We start from the raw sequence: 15,697 nt of genomic DNA, 5'->3' as shown, positions 1-15,697 counted from the left end.
GCCCCGTGGTAGACCCAGGACACGCTGGGGAGATTATACTTCTCGGCTGGCCTGGGAACGCCTTGGGGTCCCTCTGGATGAGCTGGAGGAGGTGGCTTGGGAGAGGGAAGCCTGGGCTTCTCTGCTTAGGCTCCTGCCCCCATGACCCAGCAGCTACAAAGTTCTCTTTTCTTCACGTTGGCACTTACTGATTAGGTGGTTGATGAAGGACCTCCAGCTGTTACAGGGAAAAGTGCTGCTGTTTTGGATGCTAGAAAAACATTTCCTTTCGCTCCATCTGAGCTCACCGTCTCAGTAACGGCTCCGCCTTTTTGCGCTTGCTGCGTGTGCACAGACTGCACGTAAAACAGCTGCTGCTGCTGTTGAAACACTGTGAAGGTAATTTTGTAATGCTTTTTATCTTGATGCTTCTGTCTTCACGTTGTTGGATATATTCTGAACCAAATAAAGCGAGTTTGTGATGTAATCACGTAAATGCGGCCTCACATCAATGGAATTGATAAGCGGAATCGTTAAGCAAGCAGACTAACGATTCTACGGAAATGAAATACTGGGAACTGGTTCTCTACAAGAACCAGTTCTGGATTCCCATCCCTGCTCACCAGTCCTCCATCCTCCTCCTCTGCATGTGAAACGAAACACACTGAAAAGCTACACAATCATCCTTTCTTTGCTGTTACTCTGACATGATCACTATCTGGCAGCAGTTTCACTTTTGTTTTGTTACAGATCAGCTGTGTTTTGTGTTGTTGTTTCTTTTCGTCACAATGCTCAGCGGCATGTTTAAGTTTTGTTTTCCATGTTAAGTTTCGTTTGTGACTCACGGACTGCAGAGTGACACAATAAGAATCAGCTGTCAGTCCAAAACAGAGTCAGACAGCATGTTTTCCTGGGGAGAGGACTGTCAGCGCGGGTTTTACTTGAAAGACGGCTCCAGTTCTGACAGCGGGACCGCTGATGGTGGAGTTCATTATTTGAACATCAGTTGTAACATCACGGATCTGTCTGCAGGTCTCAACGTGTTGGCTTTTGTCAAAAGTAATGGAAACGCCTTCATCATCCGCACAAACGAGAGCAGGGATGGGAGAAGAGAGAGAGGCAGGCAGAGTGAGTATCAGCCTGACTAACAAGTTCACTCTTAGTTACATTTAACCACATATTTAACTGCACTGCATACATTTGTATCTGTTTGTGGCTTGTGTGGCTGCAGAGTTTGTGAAATACAAAGAAAAGATTGAAGCTGTGAGTTGTGGTGATGATGTTGTTGCACTGCTGTCTGAGAGTGGGAAGGTTCTCTGTGTGGACACAACACAATCTCCTTTCATTCCCAGGTAAGGAGAAACACAGTTTTTGGTCCTTAGGCTGGCATTAGAAATGTGCAAAATAACATCTATTATTATTAGTAGTAGTGTTAGTCCTAAAACCCTACAGTGTGTATAATGCTTCAGCAAATGCTTCAGCCCTGTTCTCTTCTGTTTCCTGCTCTCTTTTAGGCCACTGGAAGCTTTTTCTAATAAACAGGTTTCTCAGATTGCTTGTGGGAGTCAGCACTCAGTTGCTCTGACCAAAGGTACGCCATCTATCCATCTATCCATCTATCCATCCATCATCAGCCTTCAGCCTGACATATTTATATTTAGAAGCTTTGTGATCTACCACCAGAACATAAAATTGTGTTTGTACTTTTTCATTTTATGGGTTTGAAAACGTTTTTAATGCACAGCTTCAGACTGTGGCCAACCCATTGGTGGGCTTGTTATGACATTAAATATAAACTCAAATTAAAAGAGAGATCTGCTTATCTCACCCACAGATGGTCAGCTGTATACATGGGGACAGGACTGCAGGGGCCAGCTGGGTCTGGGTACGAGGAAGTCTGGCTGCAGATCACCTAAACATGTCCGATCGTTGTCAGCGATCCCGCTGATCCAGGTCGCTGCAGGCGGAGACCAGAGTTTTGCCCTCTCGGTCTCTGGAGGCGTCTTCAGCTGGGGCAGAAATGACTGTGGACAGCTCGGGCTGGGAGACACAAAAGGTACTGTGGCTAAATGTTTAATATCTTTTTTGTTCCTTTTAATAGGAATATGTTAAATGTATTTATGTAAGGATAATACTGCAGTCTGTTTTACCACCAGACATCACAGTCATGCTAACTTTATTGTATATAAATGTGCATTGGAAAGCGTTATAATCTGGTAACATGATAACACTAACAAATCTTTTCCTTATAGACAGACACACACCAGTTTCTGTTCATTGTTTGAACAGGAAGAAAGCTCATCACATTTCCTGTGGACAGGACCACACGGCCATTTTGACCAAGGTTAGTCAGCAGGAGCTTTTTGATGCTCTGATTTCTCATCTTACAACAAATTACTAGAAAGAGCGAATGAATAAACAACATTATTCCCCGAACCACAACGGAAGGATTTTGGATGTTGTTTCCAAACATTACTTTAAAACATTTGTAAACATCCCAAAAAAATTGAAAGAGGCTGAGAAGCTCTATAGAGGATGATTCTAATGTAGTACTTATTACTCTTTATAGATTTTTTTATTTTTTGAAAAAACACAAACTTAAAACAGTTTCTGTGCAAATGTACAAAATGACTGTGGGACTTTACGCTGCAGTTTGTTGGTTTCGTCCTCAGCACGGTGCAGTGTTTACATTTGGCTCTGGTCAGTACGGGCAGCTCGGTCACAACTCACAACGGAACGAACTGCATCCTCGGCTTGTTGCAGAGCTCTGGGGGGCAAAGGTCACCAAGATTGCATGTGGAAGGTATGGTACACATACTGTTTATTTCATGATCTGTTGGGCTGTTTTTTTGTTGTTGTTGTTTGTTTTTACACCAAAATTACAGCAACTAAAAGTTTTAAATCTATTTCAATTTATTCCTAGCCGCTAATACAAAGTAAAAAAAGTATAGAAAAAACCCATTAATGTAAAGTTCATTATTTATATGGTTACATAAGCATGCTAATATCTGACACAGTAAGGGTCAACAAGCCACAAGTAAGGCCATTTCACTGGCTGTTGTCATTAACAGTCACTTTAAGAGTGAAATGTTAACAGTCAGACCTAAAAATTACAGGAATTATGACTTAATGTGAACAGGCAGCATCCTGCTCCAAATCTGAAGCTGCAGAATCAGTCGCATCCTTTAAGAAAGCTTCCTCATTTCATTTATTTATTTATTTTTATTGTTGAAAATTTTATTCAATTTCTTTGCATTTTTTTTAATGAACAGTTTATTTATTTGTAAGATTTTAAAAACATATTTCCTATATTTCTTGATCCTATGATGCAGTTTGTTTTGAAAGCTGGTACTGAAGTATTTCATTACTTAATCATTGAAGAGAATAACAAACAGCACCAAGCTTCTCAAAGAAAAGCAGTTAGTAAAGTGTGTATGTGGTTTTGAGTTCTAAAAATGTTGGTTTGATATATTATTTACTCAGGAATCACACTTTAGTTCTGACCGACTCAAAGAGGGTCTACTCCTTTGGCTGTGGGGAGCAGGGGCAGCTGGGACATGGAGAGTCAAATCCTCCAACTGTGCCGCTACCTGTTCAGCTGTCACAAGGTAACCATACTTATGGTATAAATCAGTGTTAATTTTGACAGCAAATTTTGATTTAGTTTTAGTCATAATTTAGTATCTGAATAGTTTTAGTTTTAGTCTAGTTTTAGTCGACGAATTATCGTAAGAATATAGTCGACTAAAATATAAAGGGTGTAAAATGTAAATGCTTTTTCTTCAGTTCCCTTGAATTAGTCATTATACACACTTACACAAAATTTATGGAATATTATTAATAATATTAACATTAGCGTTTCACCTGCTTCCCACACACCTGATCATTAACACCACCTTACTGAGATAATCCGATTTACCGTTTTACAGCAGGACGCTCTCTGGAAGGTACAGGGCAGTGTTCAGGACTAAGATTATAAAGGCTAATCCACCGCGGTGTGGAGATTTTCTCTAAACACAAACTGGGAAAAACACTTTACCCTGTATGACATTAAAATTCTTACCTTTGCATGGAGATCTGGGTGACTGGTTTGCAGATGTCCTTTAAGATTTGTCGTGTTTTTACTCGAGATAGTCGCCCCACATGGTTTACACATCGTTTTGTTTGTCACGACGTCAAAGGACAAATGTGTCCATACATCGGCTCTTCTCTTTCTCCCTGCTCACATTGGTTACATAACTTAGTTCTATCGGAAGTAATGACAAATCACAGGCTAGTTTGGTCTTCCCGGGTTTAGAACAAATTTGCGCAACTGTGCATTTGATTGGACGTTTTCCTAACTTGTCCCGCCCTGTCACAAAATTAAATCAGTTCTGATTGGATGTCCTCCCTGCCAAGCATTTTCGTCCCGTTTTCATTCGGTGATGAAAGTGTCAATTAATTTTGTCATCGTTTTTATCCTTTTAGGTGGTTTTAATATAGTTATCGTCTCGTTATTGTCATGAACAAAAGGGTCGTTGATGAAAACTATGACAAAAATATTTCGTCAATGAAATTAACACTGGTATAAATAAATAATTTGAGAAAGAAATAATGTGTTTACTCATCATTTCAGACACCAGTGAGCCCAAAATTAAAAATATCTATGCAGGAGAAAACTGCTCATTTGCAACATGCTCATCTGATGAGGTACAGACACTAACGCATAAAGTACAGACCGAGACCGTGATGGGAGGAGGTGTAAACATGTGAACGCTGACGACTTTCTTTCACAGGATGCTCACGAAGGTTCAAACCCTGACTGTGGCTCTGTAACACAGCACGGTCTTGATGACAGTGTTGATAAATGGACCTCTGAATGTGATTCAAAATCATGGAAAAAGATGAAACAGTAAGTATGATGCACAGAGTTAGTTTTTTGGTTTATGATTCAAATTACATGATTAAAAGCAAAGGGTTTTTTTTTTTTGCAATGGAATGAAAGCATTAAATGTTCACAGGGAAATCTACGGGGCATTTTCCTCTGCATCCTGTCTGAACAGCAGCTTCCTCGACCAAAGGTAAACACCGAGTTTCTGTCCATCTTCTTCCTTTTTCTCATTCTAAAACTGGTTGTGCCACGTTGGCTGTGGCAGGCAGGAAAAGGCGGACCCCAAATGCAGGACTCAGAAACGGTGAAATGAACTTAAATGAGGTTTATTGAAAAAGAGAAAATAGGTACAAATAAACTGGGCTGGAACAGAAGCCAGAACTAAAACTAAAGGACCAGGAAGACACACAACCAGGGTCAGCGACAACAACGCAACAACGAACAGAAGAAAGTACACAACAGGTAATCAGGGCAAGAGGAAACAGCAGGGCACAGCAGGTGAAGCAAATGAAACTAATAACAGGGGAAGCAAAACTAAATACAAAGCACGGGGAACACAAGACTGTCAAAATAAAACAGGAAGTGACTAAACAAGGTACGCGCAGACTTGATACAGGGAACTGGCACACAGGAAACTAAACAGGGACCACGGCACAGGGAAACAGACATGGGACAGAAATGCAGACTAGTCACAACACTGGGAATAAAACTCAGTACAAAAACACAGGAGGTCAGTGTCATGACAAAAGGACAAAACAGGCACAAGACAGAGACACAGGGGACACAGGGACAAAGGGAGCTAGAAAACCAAAAAAAACTAGGAAAAAAACTCAGTGAAAACAAAGCTAAACACAAAACACTGTGCAGACGGCCCAGGACCATGACAGGTTGTTAGTTCAGGACTGAAATAACTGAAACATTGTTACAGCTGCTATATATTTGCCTCTGCCTCAGTGCCATGCTTTCATGTGGACTTTTCCCTTTGTCTTCTTAGCAGTGATAGACACTTCCAAACCTCTCCAAAGTATCCTGGTTTGAACCTGAAACATGCACAGCTTGCTTTCAGGAAGCTGGTAAAGGAGGACAGTGTTCGGGCAGAGGTATGCTACTAGAATACATGTAATCTGTAGAAAAAGTCTTTTTTTTTTTTTTTTTAATATCTTTCTAATAATTCTAGAAATCTGTATCTGTCCATAGGTTATGACTGACTGTTCTTCCGCCTAGCAACAGTTATTCAAAAATTCATCCACACTATCTATACAGGCTAAAACAGTTTTTACACGTATCAGGATTTTTGCTTACATTTTTATTTTTACGATTTATTTATATATTGTCTTTGGTATCCTGGGGTAAATAACTTAAGTCAGTCACTCGTGTTTGAAGGAGTTTTTCAAAAGCTGCAACCCATTATCTACTCGTTCTGTGTGGCCTCGTTCTGAGCGCACACAAATTTAGTAAAAGCATCCTCACAGCTGCACCCTTTACAAAATACCTGCATGTGACTCATTTAGCAGATTGTAACTGGTTACAATCTTTGTGACTGTGCACTGCACTAGTCTGTGTTAACAAGATAAGCTTCCTGTCTTTTATAGAATGACTTAATAATCCTGATGCTTTTCTTCTGAACACCATCCTAACATTCAACATATGTGGACCCAACTGCTGCTGCTGAGTGATCCTTGCCATCCTTTTCAAACTAACAGATTGAGGCCGCTGTGCTGCACCTGCTTCCTTTGCTTGATAAAAAACCAGTTGGAGTGGAGGGGCTGAGAATCTACCTGCTTCTCAATGAGCTTCTGCATGCAATCCAGAAACACACAGAGCAATGGAGCACGAAGCTCGCTGAGCTGGTAGCTGGTGCAGTGACAAGCTTGTCGAAGGAAAGCCTCCAGATTATAGGTACTGTTGCCACTGTCTTGTGTAATATCAGAATGCTCTTTTTCAATCTGGAAGGGAACAAAGTGTTGAAAGTTTTATGGTGTGCCCCTTTTTATCTGTTGTGTTGTAAAATGCCCACTGACACTGATGTTTTCTTCCCTGTTGTTTCCTTGAGGTGACTGGTGGTGCTCGCTGTCCCCCTCCGTCATGATTCGACATGTTAAAGTCTGGACGACGGCCCTCTCAGAGATCCTGTCCTTCCAGCCTGTTCCTCGCAACTCTGGAGTCAGAAATCTGCTGCTAGTCCTCCAATACATGTACAATGTCAGTATTAATATCCTAAACCACTTATTTTACTCATTTCTAAGTTAAAAATGTTGCCTTTTCTTGACCTTTTAAATTATAATACATAACTGATAAAATGTTCTCTTCTGAAGGCCAACAGCAGGGTTGCAGAGTCTCGAAGGATACCAGAGAGTGATTTTTGTTTGAGAACTGACGAAACATTTCTTTCCGAGGATCTGCATCATTGGCATTTACAGTCACAACGGAAGGTAAAATGTTCTGGTCTACAGCCGTGTGTCTGTGTGTAGTCCACTTTGTCGTGCTTTGTTATCCCCTTTTTCTGACCTTTGGTTCTGTGACTTTCAGTCAGTGTCCAGTGTTCATATAACCAACAAGAAGAAATGTGTGATTTTCATGTGTTGTTAAACCTAAAAGAGCTGTATGGGTTTTTTTTTCTTTTAGCATGCACATGCTGAGCCACTTCTCCTTTGTAACTTCCCAATTGTGATGGATCTGCAATCAAAGAAGACTGTTTTTGACATGAATGCTTCCCAAACCAAGGTAACTGAAGCCTCACAGAAGCGGCCTTTATATAAATTAGAACACTTCTGTCAACTGAAAAAAGTTTTTTCAGATTGAGAAGTGAAGGATGTCTTTTTGAATTTTTAGGAGACATTTGGCGACGATCCCCAAGTTCCTGAAGTTTGCTTTGTTGTGAACCTGAGGCGAGCATCAGTTTTGGAGGACACCATCAAAAATCTGGGTGACACTGATCACAGGGACTACAAGAGACCCCTCATGGTAAACACAGCAAGACGCAAATAATATTAAAAATCTGTACATTATTATAAGTAAAGTAAAAGTAAAGTAAAATTTTATTTATATAGCACTTTTCTAGATAAAATCACAAAGTGCTTTACAGCATTTAAAAGAAAACAATAATACACAATAAAACACACACAAACCACTAGTTAAAAGCAAGCCTGTACAAATGAGTCTTGAGCTGTTCTTTAAATGATTCAATAGAGTCCACAGATCTCAGGTGTGATGGTAGTGCATTCCACAGTTTAGGAGCTGCAACCTCGAAAGCACAGTCTCCCTTAGTTTTTAGCCTAGAGCGAGGAACCACCAACAGATTTTGGTCAGAAGACCTCAGCAGTCTGTGCGTTATGTATGGGTGTAAGAGCTCACTAATGTATTCAGGCATTTGACCATGCAGAGCTCTGAAAGTCATCACCAAGATCTTAAACTGGGATCTGAACTTTATGGGAAGCCAGTGCAGAGATGACAAGATAGGTGTCACATGAGACCACTTAGAGGATCCTTTAAGTAGCCTGGCAGCAGCATTTTGGACCAACTGGAGGCGATTCAAAGACTATTTGCTGAGACCAATGTATAAAGAATTACAGTAGTCCAACCGAGAGGAGACAAAAGCATGAACAATAATTTCCAATTCCGGCTTGGACACCATTCGACTGAGGCGGGCAATATTTCGCAAATGAAAAAAGCAGGATCGCACAAGGCTATTAACATGTTTCTCAAAGCTAAGAGCTTGGTCAAATGTAACTCCTAGGTTTCGAACATTTGACTGAACCATTGATGATAAAAAACCAAGATTGTTTATCACAGTGGGAACAAAGCTATCGGGTGCACAGACAAGAACTTCAGTTTTCCCGGTATTAAGTGAAAGGTAGTTAGCAGCCATCCAGTTCCTTACAGCCTCAACACAGTTCTGAAGAATAGATAGTTTTTTAACATTCTGTGGAGAAAAGGAGATATACAGCTGAATATCATCAGCGTAACAATGATATGAGACCTCTTTAAATGCGCCCAAAATGTCTCTGAGAGGTAGTAAATACAAAGTGAACAAGATAGGACCCAACACAGAGCCTTGGGGCACACCACAGGACAGAGCAGCAGATGAGGATGTAAAACTATCAGCAGCCACTGAGAAGCTTCTGTCTGAGAGGTAAGAGCGGAACCAATCTAAGGCTGATCCAGAGATGCCCACCCATGTCCTTAACCTGTCAATTAAAATGTTGTGATCTACTGTGTCAAATGCTGCCGATAAGTCCAGGAGTACAAGAACAGAGTATTCACCTGCATCCCTTTTCATTAGAATATCATTAGAGACTCTTAGGAGAGCAGTTTCAGTGGAGTGCAGGTTACGAAATCCAGACTGAAACTTATCGAGTATGTTATATTTAGCTAACATAACATTTAGCTGTTTGACCACAACTTTTTCTAAGACTTTTGATACAAAAGAAAGCTTTGAAATTGGTCTAAAACTTTGAGGAAGTGAAGGATCAGCATCAGGTTTTTTCAATAGGGGATGAATAACAGCTTGTTTAAAATATCGGGGGACAGAGCCAGTAACCAGTGACCTGTTAATTATTGTTAACACACATGGCCCAATGGTGCAAAAAATTTTCTTAAATAAAAATGTCGGTAAAACATCAATGGAGCTAGAGGAGGGTTTCATGCTATCAACCACACTTAGGAGATCTTTTAATGATATTGGTGAAAAGTTCTCCAGGATTGAAGGCCGAGTGGGAAGTAAGGCAGAAGAAGATACAGAGGGATTTATGTTTGCTCTAATATTGTTAACTTTACCAATAAAAAAGGATAAAAAGTTTTCACAGTCTTCATTAGACTGAATGGGTGAAGTAGGAGAAGCAGGTGTAACAATCTGTTTGATTGTGTCAAATAGCATTTTTGGATTTCGTCTACTGTTAGAAATCAGCCGAGAGAAATAAGCAGCTCTTGCATCCTTCACCATGTTATTAAAAGAAAATATAAGTTCCTTTAAGTGAATTAGGTGGACTTGGAGCTTTGTTGATTTCCATAGACGCTCCACTTTCCGACAGCTACGTTTCAAAAAGCGAATACTGTCGTTCATCCAAGGGGAGGATTTGCTAAAAGTGGCCTTCCTCATTTTAAAAGGAGCTATTCTATCTAAAATAGAGAGACACTGAAGGTTAAAAGAGTCTACTAAAAGATTTACATCATTTGAAGTAGAAACCTCATGATTAAAAGCAGCAGTAAATTTATCTGCAGAAAGGTGATTGAAAATGCGTGAACAAAACACATGAGGCACAGATAGATAATCAAAATTAAGAGACAAATTAAAAAGAACACAAACATGATCAGAAATAAAAATATCCTCAGAATAAAGAGAATCAATATTTAAACCAAGAGTAAAAACAAGATCTAAAACATCTCCTTTGTTATGTGTAGGGCAAGACACATGTTGGGTCAGATTAAAAGATTCCATCAGATTGATAAATTTTTCAGCATGTTTATCTGAAGTATCATCAACGTGAAAGTTAAAATCTCCAATAATAAGGAGTCTTGCTAGTTTCAATGTGGAGGACAAAAAGTCACTAAATTCCTTCAAGAAGGATGTCCCTGGGCCAGGTGGACGGTAGATTAAAACACAATAAAATGAATTATCTCTTCCAACCTTTAAGATCTGCGACTCAAAAGATGAAAAAGTTTCCGAGCTCACCCCACGGCACATAAAGCTGCTCTTAAAAATTGCAGCCAGTCCTCCACCACGTCCTGACGAGCGAGGGGAGCTGAAGAATCTGTATTTAGTAGGACACAGTTCTATAAGCGGAGTGTGATCCATCTCCCTCTGCCAGGTTTCAGTCAGAAACAGGAAATCCAAATCCTTGGACAGAATATAGTCATTCAAAATAAAAGACTTATTTGAAACGGAGCGCACATTCATGAGCGCCATCCTGAGAGGAGTTGAAGCTGGGGACCCTACTGAAGACAGCCGGGGTAAGGAGCGCAGGACTCGTGAAGTTGATCCACTGTGCCTATAAAGTTCACTCACCACCGGAGAGGCTACCACAGCCGCAGGAGAGTCCGGAAAAACTTGGCGAAGACAACATGTCCTCCCGCGTACGTTCAGAAGTGGAAAAGAATCATAACTCCAGGCACCAGGAGACGTCAGGCTAAACATAAAGGAGGGTCGATATTTTCCAGCAATTCCCCGCTTCCAGAACAACCGCAGTCTCACCTGGACTCCGGCTCTACATCCCCTCTTCCTCCGCCTACGTCCACCGAGGCACCGGCAGTGCTGACCGGCACCAGCCGCTTTGGTTAGCGGGGTAAATGGAGGCGAATAAGAGGCTGCACCACCAAGACACAAAAAAGGAGCATCATAGTACCCCATATAAGTGCGGATGTTCAACAAAGCCTGTCGATCATACACCCAACGGGCTGCAAGACCATCGTAGACCGGAAAGCATATCAACATCAAAATAAAAACAAAAGCAACAGCTGATCGCCGTCGGTCGATCAGCTGTTATAAGCCACAACTTTTGATATAAACTTTTTTTTTTTTTGCCCCATTGTCTTGTTGTAGGTCTTCTTTGATGAAAATTATGAGACCGATGATGTCTACAAGAAAGACTTTTTTTATGAAGTCTTTCATGACTTGATGTCAGCTGAATCTGGGATGTTCATGTTCAACGACTCTAAAACACTGGCATGGTTCTCCTCCAATGTAAGTCTTCCTGCTCACTGGAAATAGAATTAGAATAGACCAAGAAGTCACAGCTGTTAATGGGTTCCTCATAGTGCCATAAAACTGGCAATATTCAGTTCAGATCATATTTATTGATCCAGTATTCGAGAACTGATTTCTGATTTGATTTGTTTCCCCCATCATCATCAGGGAACTCAGGAAGACCAGCGTTACTTCCTGTTTGGGGTTCTGTGTGGACTGGCTTTGTACAACCACTGCATCATTCACTTACCCTTCCCGCTGGTTCTGTTCAAGAAGCTGCTTGGTGTAAGACCTTCCCTGGAGGATTTGATCGAATTCAGCCCAAGTGTTGGAGAGTAAGTGGGGTGGGGGGTGGGGTGGTTAATAAGAGTTATATTTATTTCACACAAATTTGTAGTTTTAGGTGTTACATGGTTTCACAAATTGTCTTAAACTATGTTGTGTTTAAAGGAGTCTGAAGTACATCCTGGACTACAAAGATGATGACTTGGAAAACTTGGACACATATTTTTCGGTAGGAGTTTGCACAAGGTTGATAACTTTCACTCAGAAATGGTCTTGGATACCTGACTCAGTTCTTAAAGCAGTAATATTTATATGTTTTTCTCAACAGATCAGCTGGGATGGGAAGGATATTGACCTTGACCCACAAAATCCTGAAAAGTTGGTGACAAGTCAGAATAAGTGAGGACTATCAACACTTTTTTTTTTTTAATTATTTTTTTATGAAGCAAACATGTATTCTCCTGCAGAAAAGGAGCTAAAGGAAAAACAATCCATCACTTAATATGATCAAAACAATCTAATAGCTTAACCAAACTGTTTATACCACTGTAGCTCACAGAAAGCTATAACTGAATATCATCTGCAAAGAAACAGAGGTCTATTACATATACTATTTTGTGACCAAGGGGAAGCATCTAAAAGAAAAAGCAGCAAGGTCTAGTGCATATCCTTGAGGTACACCACAAGTTTGCAAGTTTGTAGTCAAGGAATTTAAACAATCATGGGGAGATATCAGTGACAGCGATAGACGGAGATCACTCTTTAAATAAAATGGAACAAATTAGTTCATGATATGACAAAAGTGTAGATGTATAAGCCAGAGTATTCTGTAAAAATAGCTGACGCTGAATCTTCATCCACCCCTTTTCTTTGCAGGGTTCTGCAGGGCTCAATCCTTGGTCCACTACTTTTTTCTCTCTATCTGCTTTCCTTGGGCTCAATACTCAGAAAGCATGGGATTTCTTTCCACTGCTATGCTGACGACAGTCAAATATATATGCCCCTATAGAAAGGTGCCCTCTCGATTGAGCCATTATTGCGATGTCTTGAGGACATCAAAACATGGATGGCCTTACATTTTTTAAATTTCAATGATAACAGAAGTGATGGTGTTTAGTCCAAGTAGTGCACATGATACATCCACAATTGATCTGGGGCCTCTGGCGTCCTGCTCGAAGCAGACTGTTTCTAACCTGGGCTTTAAAACTGATAGAGATCTGAAATTAGACCGCCAGGTTGGGGCAATGGTTCAGTCTTGTTTTTATCACTTACGGCAGTTAGCAAAGGTTAAGCCAATTCTTTTAAAGCAGCATTTTGAGATGGTGATTCATGCCTTTGTTACAACTAGGCTTGATTATTGTAATGCTCTTTACTTTGGAATTAGCCAGTCCTCCCTTAAGCGTCTCCAGTTAGTTCAGAATGCTGCTGCTCGGCTTCTGACTGGCGTTAGGAGAAGCGAGCATATTACTCCTATCCTAGCTTCCCTACATTGGCTGCCTGTGCATTTTAAGATTGCTATTTTTCTGAGCTACTTAATCCATATCTCCCAACTCGCTGCCTCAGATCAGCTGATCAGCTGTTCTTAGAGGTACCGAGGTCAAAATTGAAGCACAGAGGAGACAGAGCTTTTATTACTGTTGCCCCTAAATTATAGAATGACTTGCCATTACATATTAGGAGTGCCCCTTCATTCCTTCAAAACCCTTCTTAAGACACATTTTTATTCTTTGGCTTTTAATACACATTGAGATTCTTATTGTTTGTTTTTATTGCTTTTTGTTTGTGTTTTTGATGTTTTTCTTGTTTTATTGTAGAGCACTTTGTTGCAGTTTCTGCTTTTAAAGTGCTTTAAAAATGAATAAAGTAAGTAAAGTGTTTTTTGAATCGCTACTTTGCCAAACAGGAAGGAGTACGTGGATGCCTATGTGAATCACGCCTTCAACACGTCAGTGGAGAGCGTGTTTCAGGAGTTCAGAAGAGGCTTCTTCCTGGTGTGTGAGCAGGATTTGGTGAGACTCTTCAAGCCAAAGGAGCTACAAGAAGTTTTGGTGGGTAAAGACTTCAATGACTGGGAAAAGCTGAAGCAGGTACAGTCCAAATGATTTTCTCTGCAGTTATTTTTATAACATCCTTGTGTATGCTTAGATTACTATCAGTAATTGATGGATTATCTGTAATAAACATAATAGCCTCTTTGTGATTAGAACACAGATTATGAAGGTGGCTATGATGCTGACCATCCCACCATACAGATGTTTTGGGAGGTTTTTGATGAACTGACTGAGACTCAGAAGCAAGCTTTCCTGTGTGAGTACTGTACCTGGTTTTAACATGAACAAAAGTCTAATTTTTACACATAAATTGAAACTATGTTACTAATCTGCCTTATTAGACTTTCTATACAGTTTATCCAGAGTTACAACAGAGTAATCAGTTGCAGGAATTTAACAATACAAATTCACAATATTTCTTTATCACCTGAAACTAGTGAAGTTTAGATTGTTCAGGAATGTTTTTACATTTGCTGGTCTATGCAGTCTGTATCTGGTCTTTGGTAGGAAAAATCAATTACACAGCAGCTGAGGTGGTGGACACTTCTCAACACCATGCAAATAAATAAATAAATAAATAAATAAACACATTAAAAACCAAGAAATTAACTGAGTTCCACTTTTTCCTCCTGTAGGGTTTGTGACAGGATTTGACCGGGTACCTATTCTTGGTATAGACGAAATCAATATGGAAATCAAAGTTAAAGAAGTCACGGACCTTTCCCCTGACCGGTACTATCCGCAGACACACACATGTTTCTCAATCTTGGAGCTGCCGCTATACTCAGCTAAGGAGATAATGCGAACCAAACTGACAGAGGCCCTGAGCAAGAATAAGAGGATCTGCAAGTGATCAGCATCATACACACTGACTTTTTACTGTACTGAGCAGAAGACTTAACATTGCAGTAATGCATTTTGTTACTTAAGAGTAACAAAGTAACAGAAGTTACTTTGTGAATGGCTGACCAATCAGCAGAGTTACCGATTATGTTACTGATCAGAGTATCAGGGAACATAAAGGTTTATGATGATAATGTCACGGCCCCTCCTCTGACCTGCAGGCACAGGCGGGCTTTGAGTTATTGGAGCCACCTGGGCTCAGTAATTTAAGCAGAGCTCGACTAACTGTTCTCCCCTCTCTGCTCCTCCAGGTAAACCTGGTTTGTCTTTTGTTTTAGTTTGGTTTTGGGTTGCAATATTCATCCAGATTTCCACATACATATCCACTCACACCAGTGACGTGCGGTGAGGGTCGTGACTGGTGAGGCACTGACGTCATCACATCAGATTTACAAACATATAGCTTATTCACCATTTGATTGGCAACAGTTGTTTTGTTTAACATTAACATAGTCTGAAGCAAACCTTTTAGCTCCGGTGTTGGTCTTCCTTTAATTATTATCTTCTGCTTCGATTGAAAGTCCAGTTTAGAAAATTCTTTCAGTTGAGTTATGTAATCTTCCATGTTGAACATAAGGCCAAGCAACAGGAAAAACTAACTGGCCTTGCTAACTGTTTATGGTAGCTTGCCGCCGAGGAGTCGTAGAGTCCCTGGGATCACCAGCGCCCCCTACCATGAGGCACGAGAACTGCGTGCCTCACCTAGTGTCTCTTCGCAGCAGTTTCATGATCGCTCAACACAAGAATGCATTACACACACATACAGTTGTTAATGAAAAAAACAACAAAAAAAACCTGTGCATTATATACACCAGCTAAAATATAGAAATTTAGTTCATATAGTAAAAGTGTTAGAACATTTTAATAGCCACATGCAAAGGGAAAGTAATCCGGTCTCACTGCATAGCATGCCAGCACAGTTAGTAG

At 40.4% G+C, this 15,697-nt stretch overlaps 1 protein-coding gene across 1 annotated transcript; it reads left to right on the top strand.

Moving 5' to 3' along the window:
• The first annotated feature begins 881 nt into the window (after positions 1 to 881).
• Positions 882 to 14,720, top strand: LOC115792041 (probable E3 ubiquitin-protein ligase HERC4). The gene is made up of 23 exons (XM_030746396.1): positions 882 to 1,107; positions 1,211 to 1,331; positions 1,494 to 1,570; positions 1,814 to 2,035; positions 2,232 to 2,323; positions 2,652 to 2,782; positions 3,463 to 3,587; positions 4,595 to 4,668; positions 4,755 to 4,870; positions 4,980 to 5,039; positions 5,844 to 5,949; positions 6,553 to 6,748; positions 6,903 to 7,051; positions 7,165 to 7,281; positions 7,475 to 7,573; positions 7,682 to 7,813; positions 11,388 to 11,528; positions 11,700 to 11,866; positions 11,982 to 12,045; positions 12,145 to 12,215; positions 13,720 to 13,903; positions 14,021 to 14,123; positions 14,503 to 14,720. Exons 1-23 carry the CDS (start codon positions 882 to 884, stop codon positions 14,718 to 14,720), a joined length of 2,991 nt encoding a protein of 996 aa, XP_030602256.1.
• Positions 14,721 to 15,697: the final 977 nt, after the last annotated feature.

The sequence above is a fragment of the Archocentrus centrarchus genome, chromosome 14 (genome assembly GCF_007364275.1).
Source record: "Archocentrus centrarchus isolate MPI-CPG fArcCen1 chromosome 14, fArcCen1, whole genome shotgun sequence".
Taxonomy (NCBI): Eukaryota; Metazoa; Chordata; class Actinopteri; order Cichliformes; family Cichlidae; genus Archocentrus; species Archocentrus centrarchus.
Note: the sequence above shows the minus strand (reverse complement) of the source record. Positions and strands in the feature narration are given on the sequence as shown.

What these genes read in the sequence shown, in the direction of transcription:
- LOC115792041 (XM_030746396.1), top strand. Translation starts at nt 882, where the DNA reads ATGTTTTCCTGGGGAGAGGACTGTCAGCGCGGGTTTTACTTGAAAGAC. An exon ending in ACACGGCCATTTTGACCAAG is followed by an intron (nt 2,324 to 2,651) that starts GTTAGTCAGCAG and finishes TTTCGTCCTCAG; the next exon opens with CACGGTGCAGTGTTTACATT. An exon ending in AGGACAGTGTTCGGGCAGAG is followed by an intron (nt 5,950 to 6,552) that starts GTATGCTACTAG and finishes TCAAACTAACAG; the next exon opens with ATTGAGGCCGCTGTGCTGCA.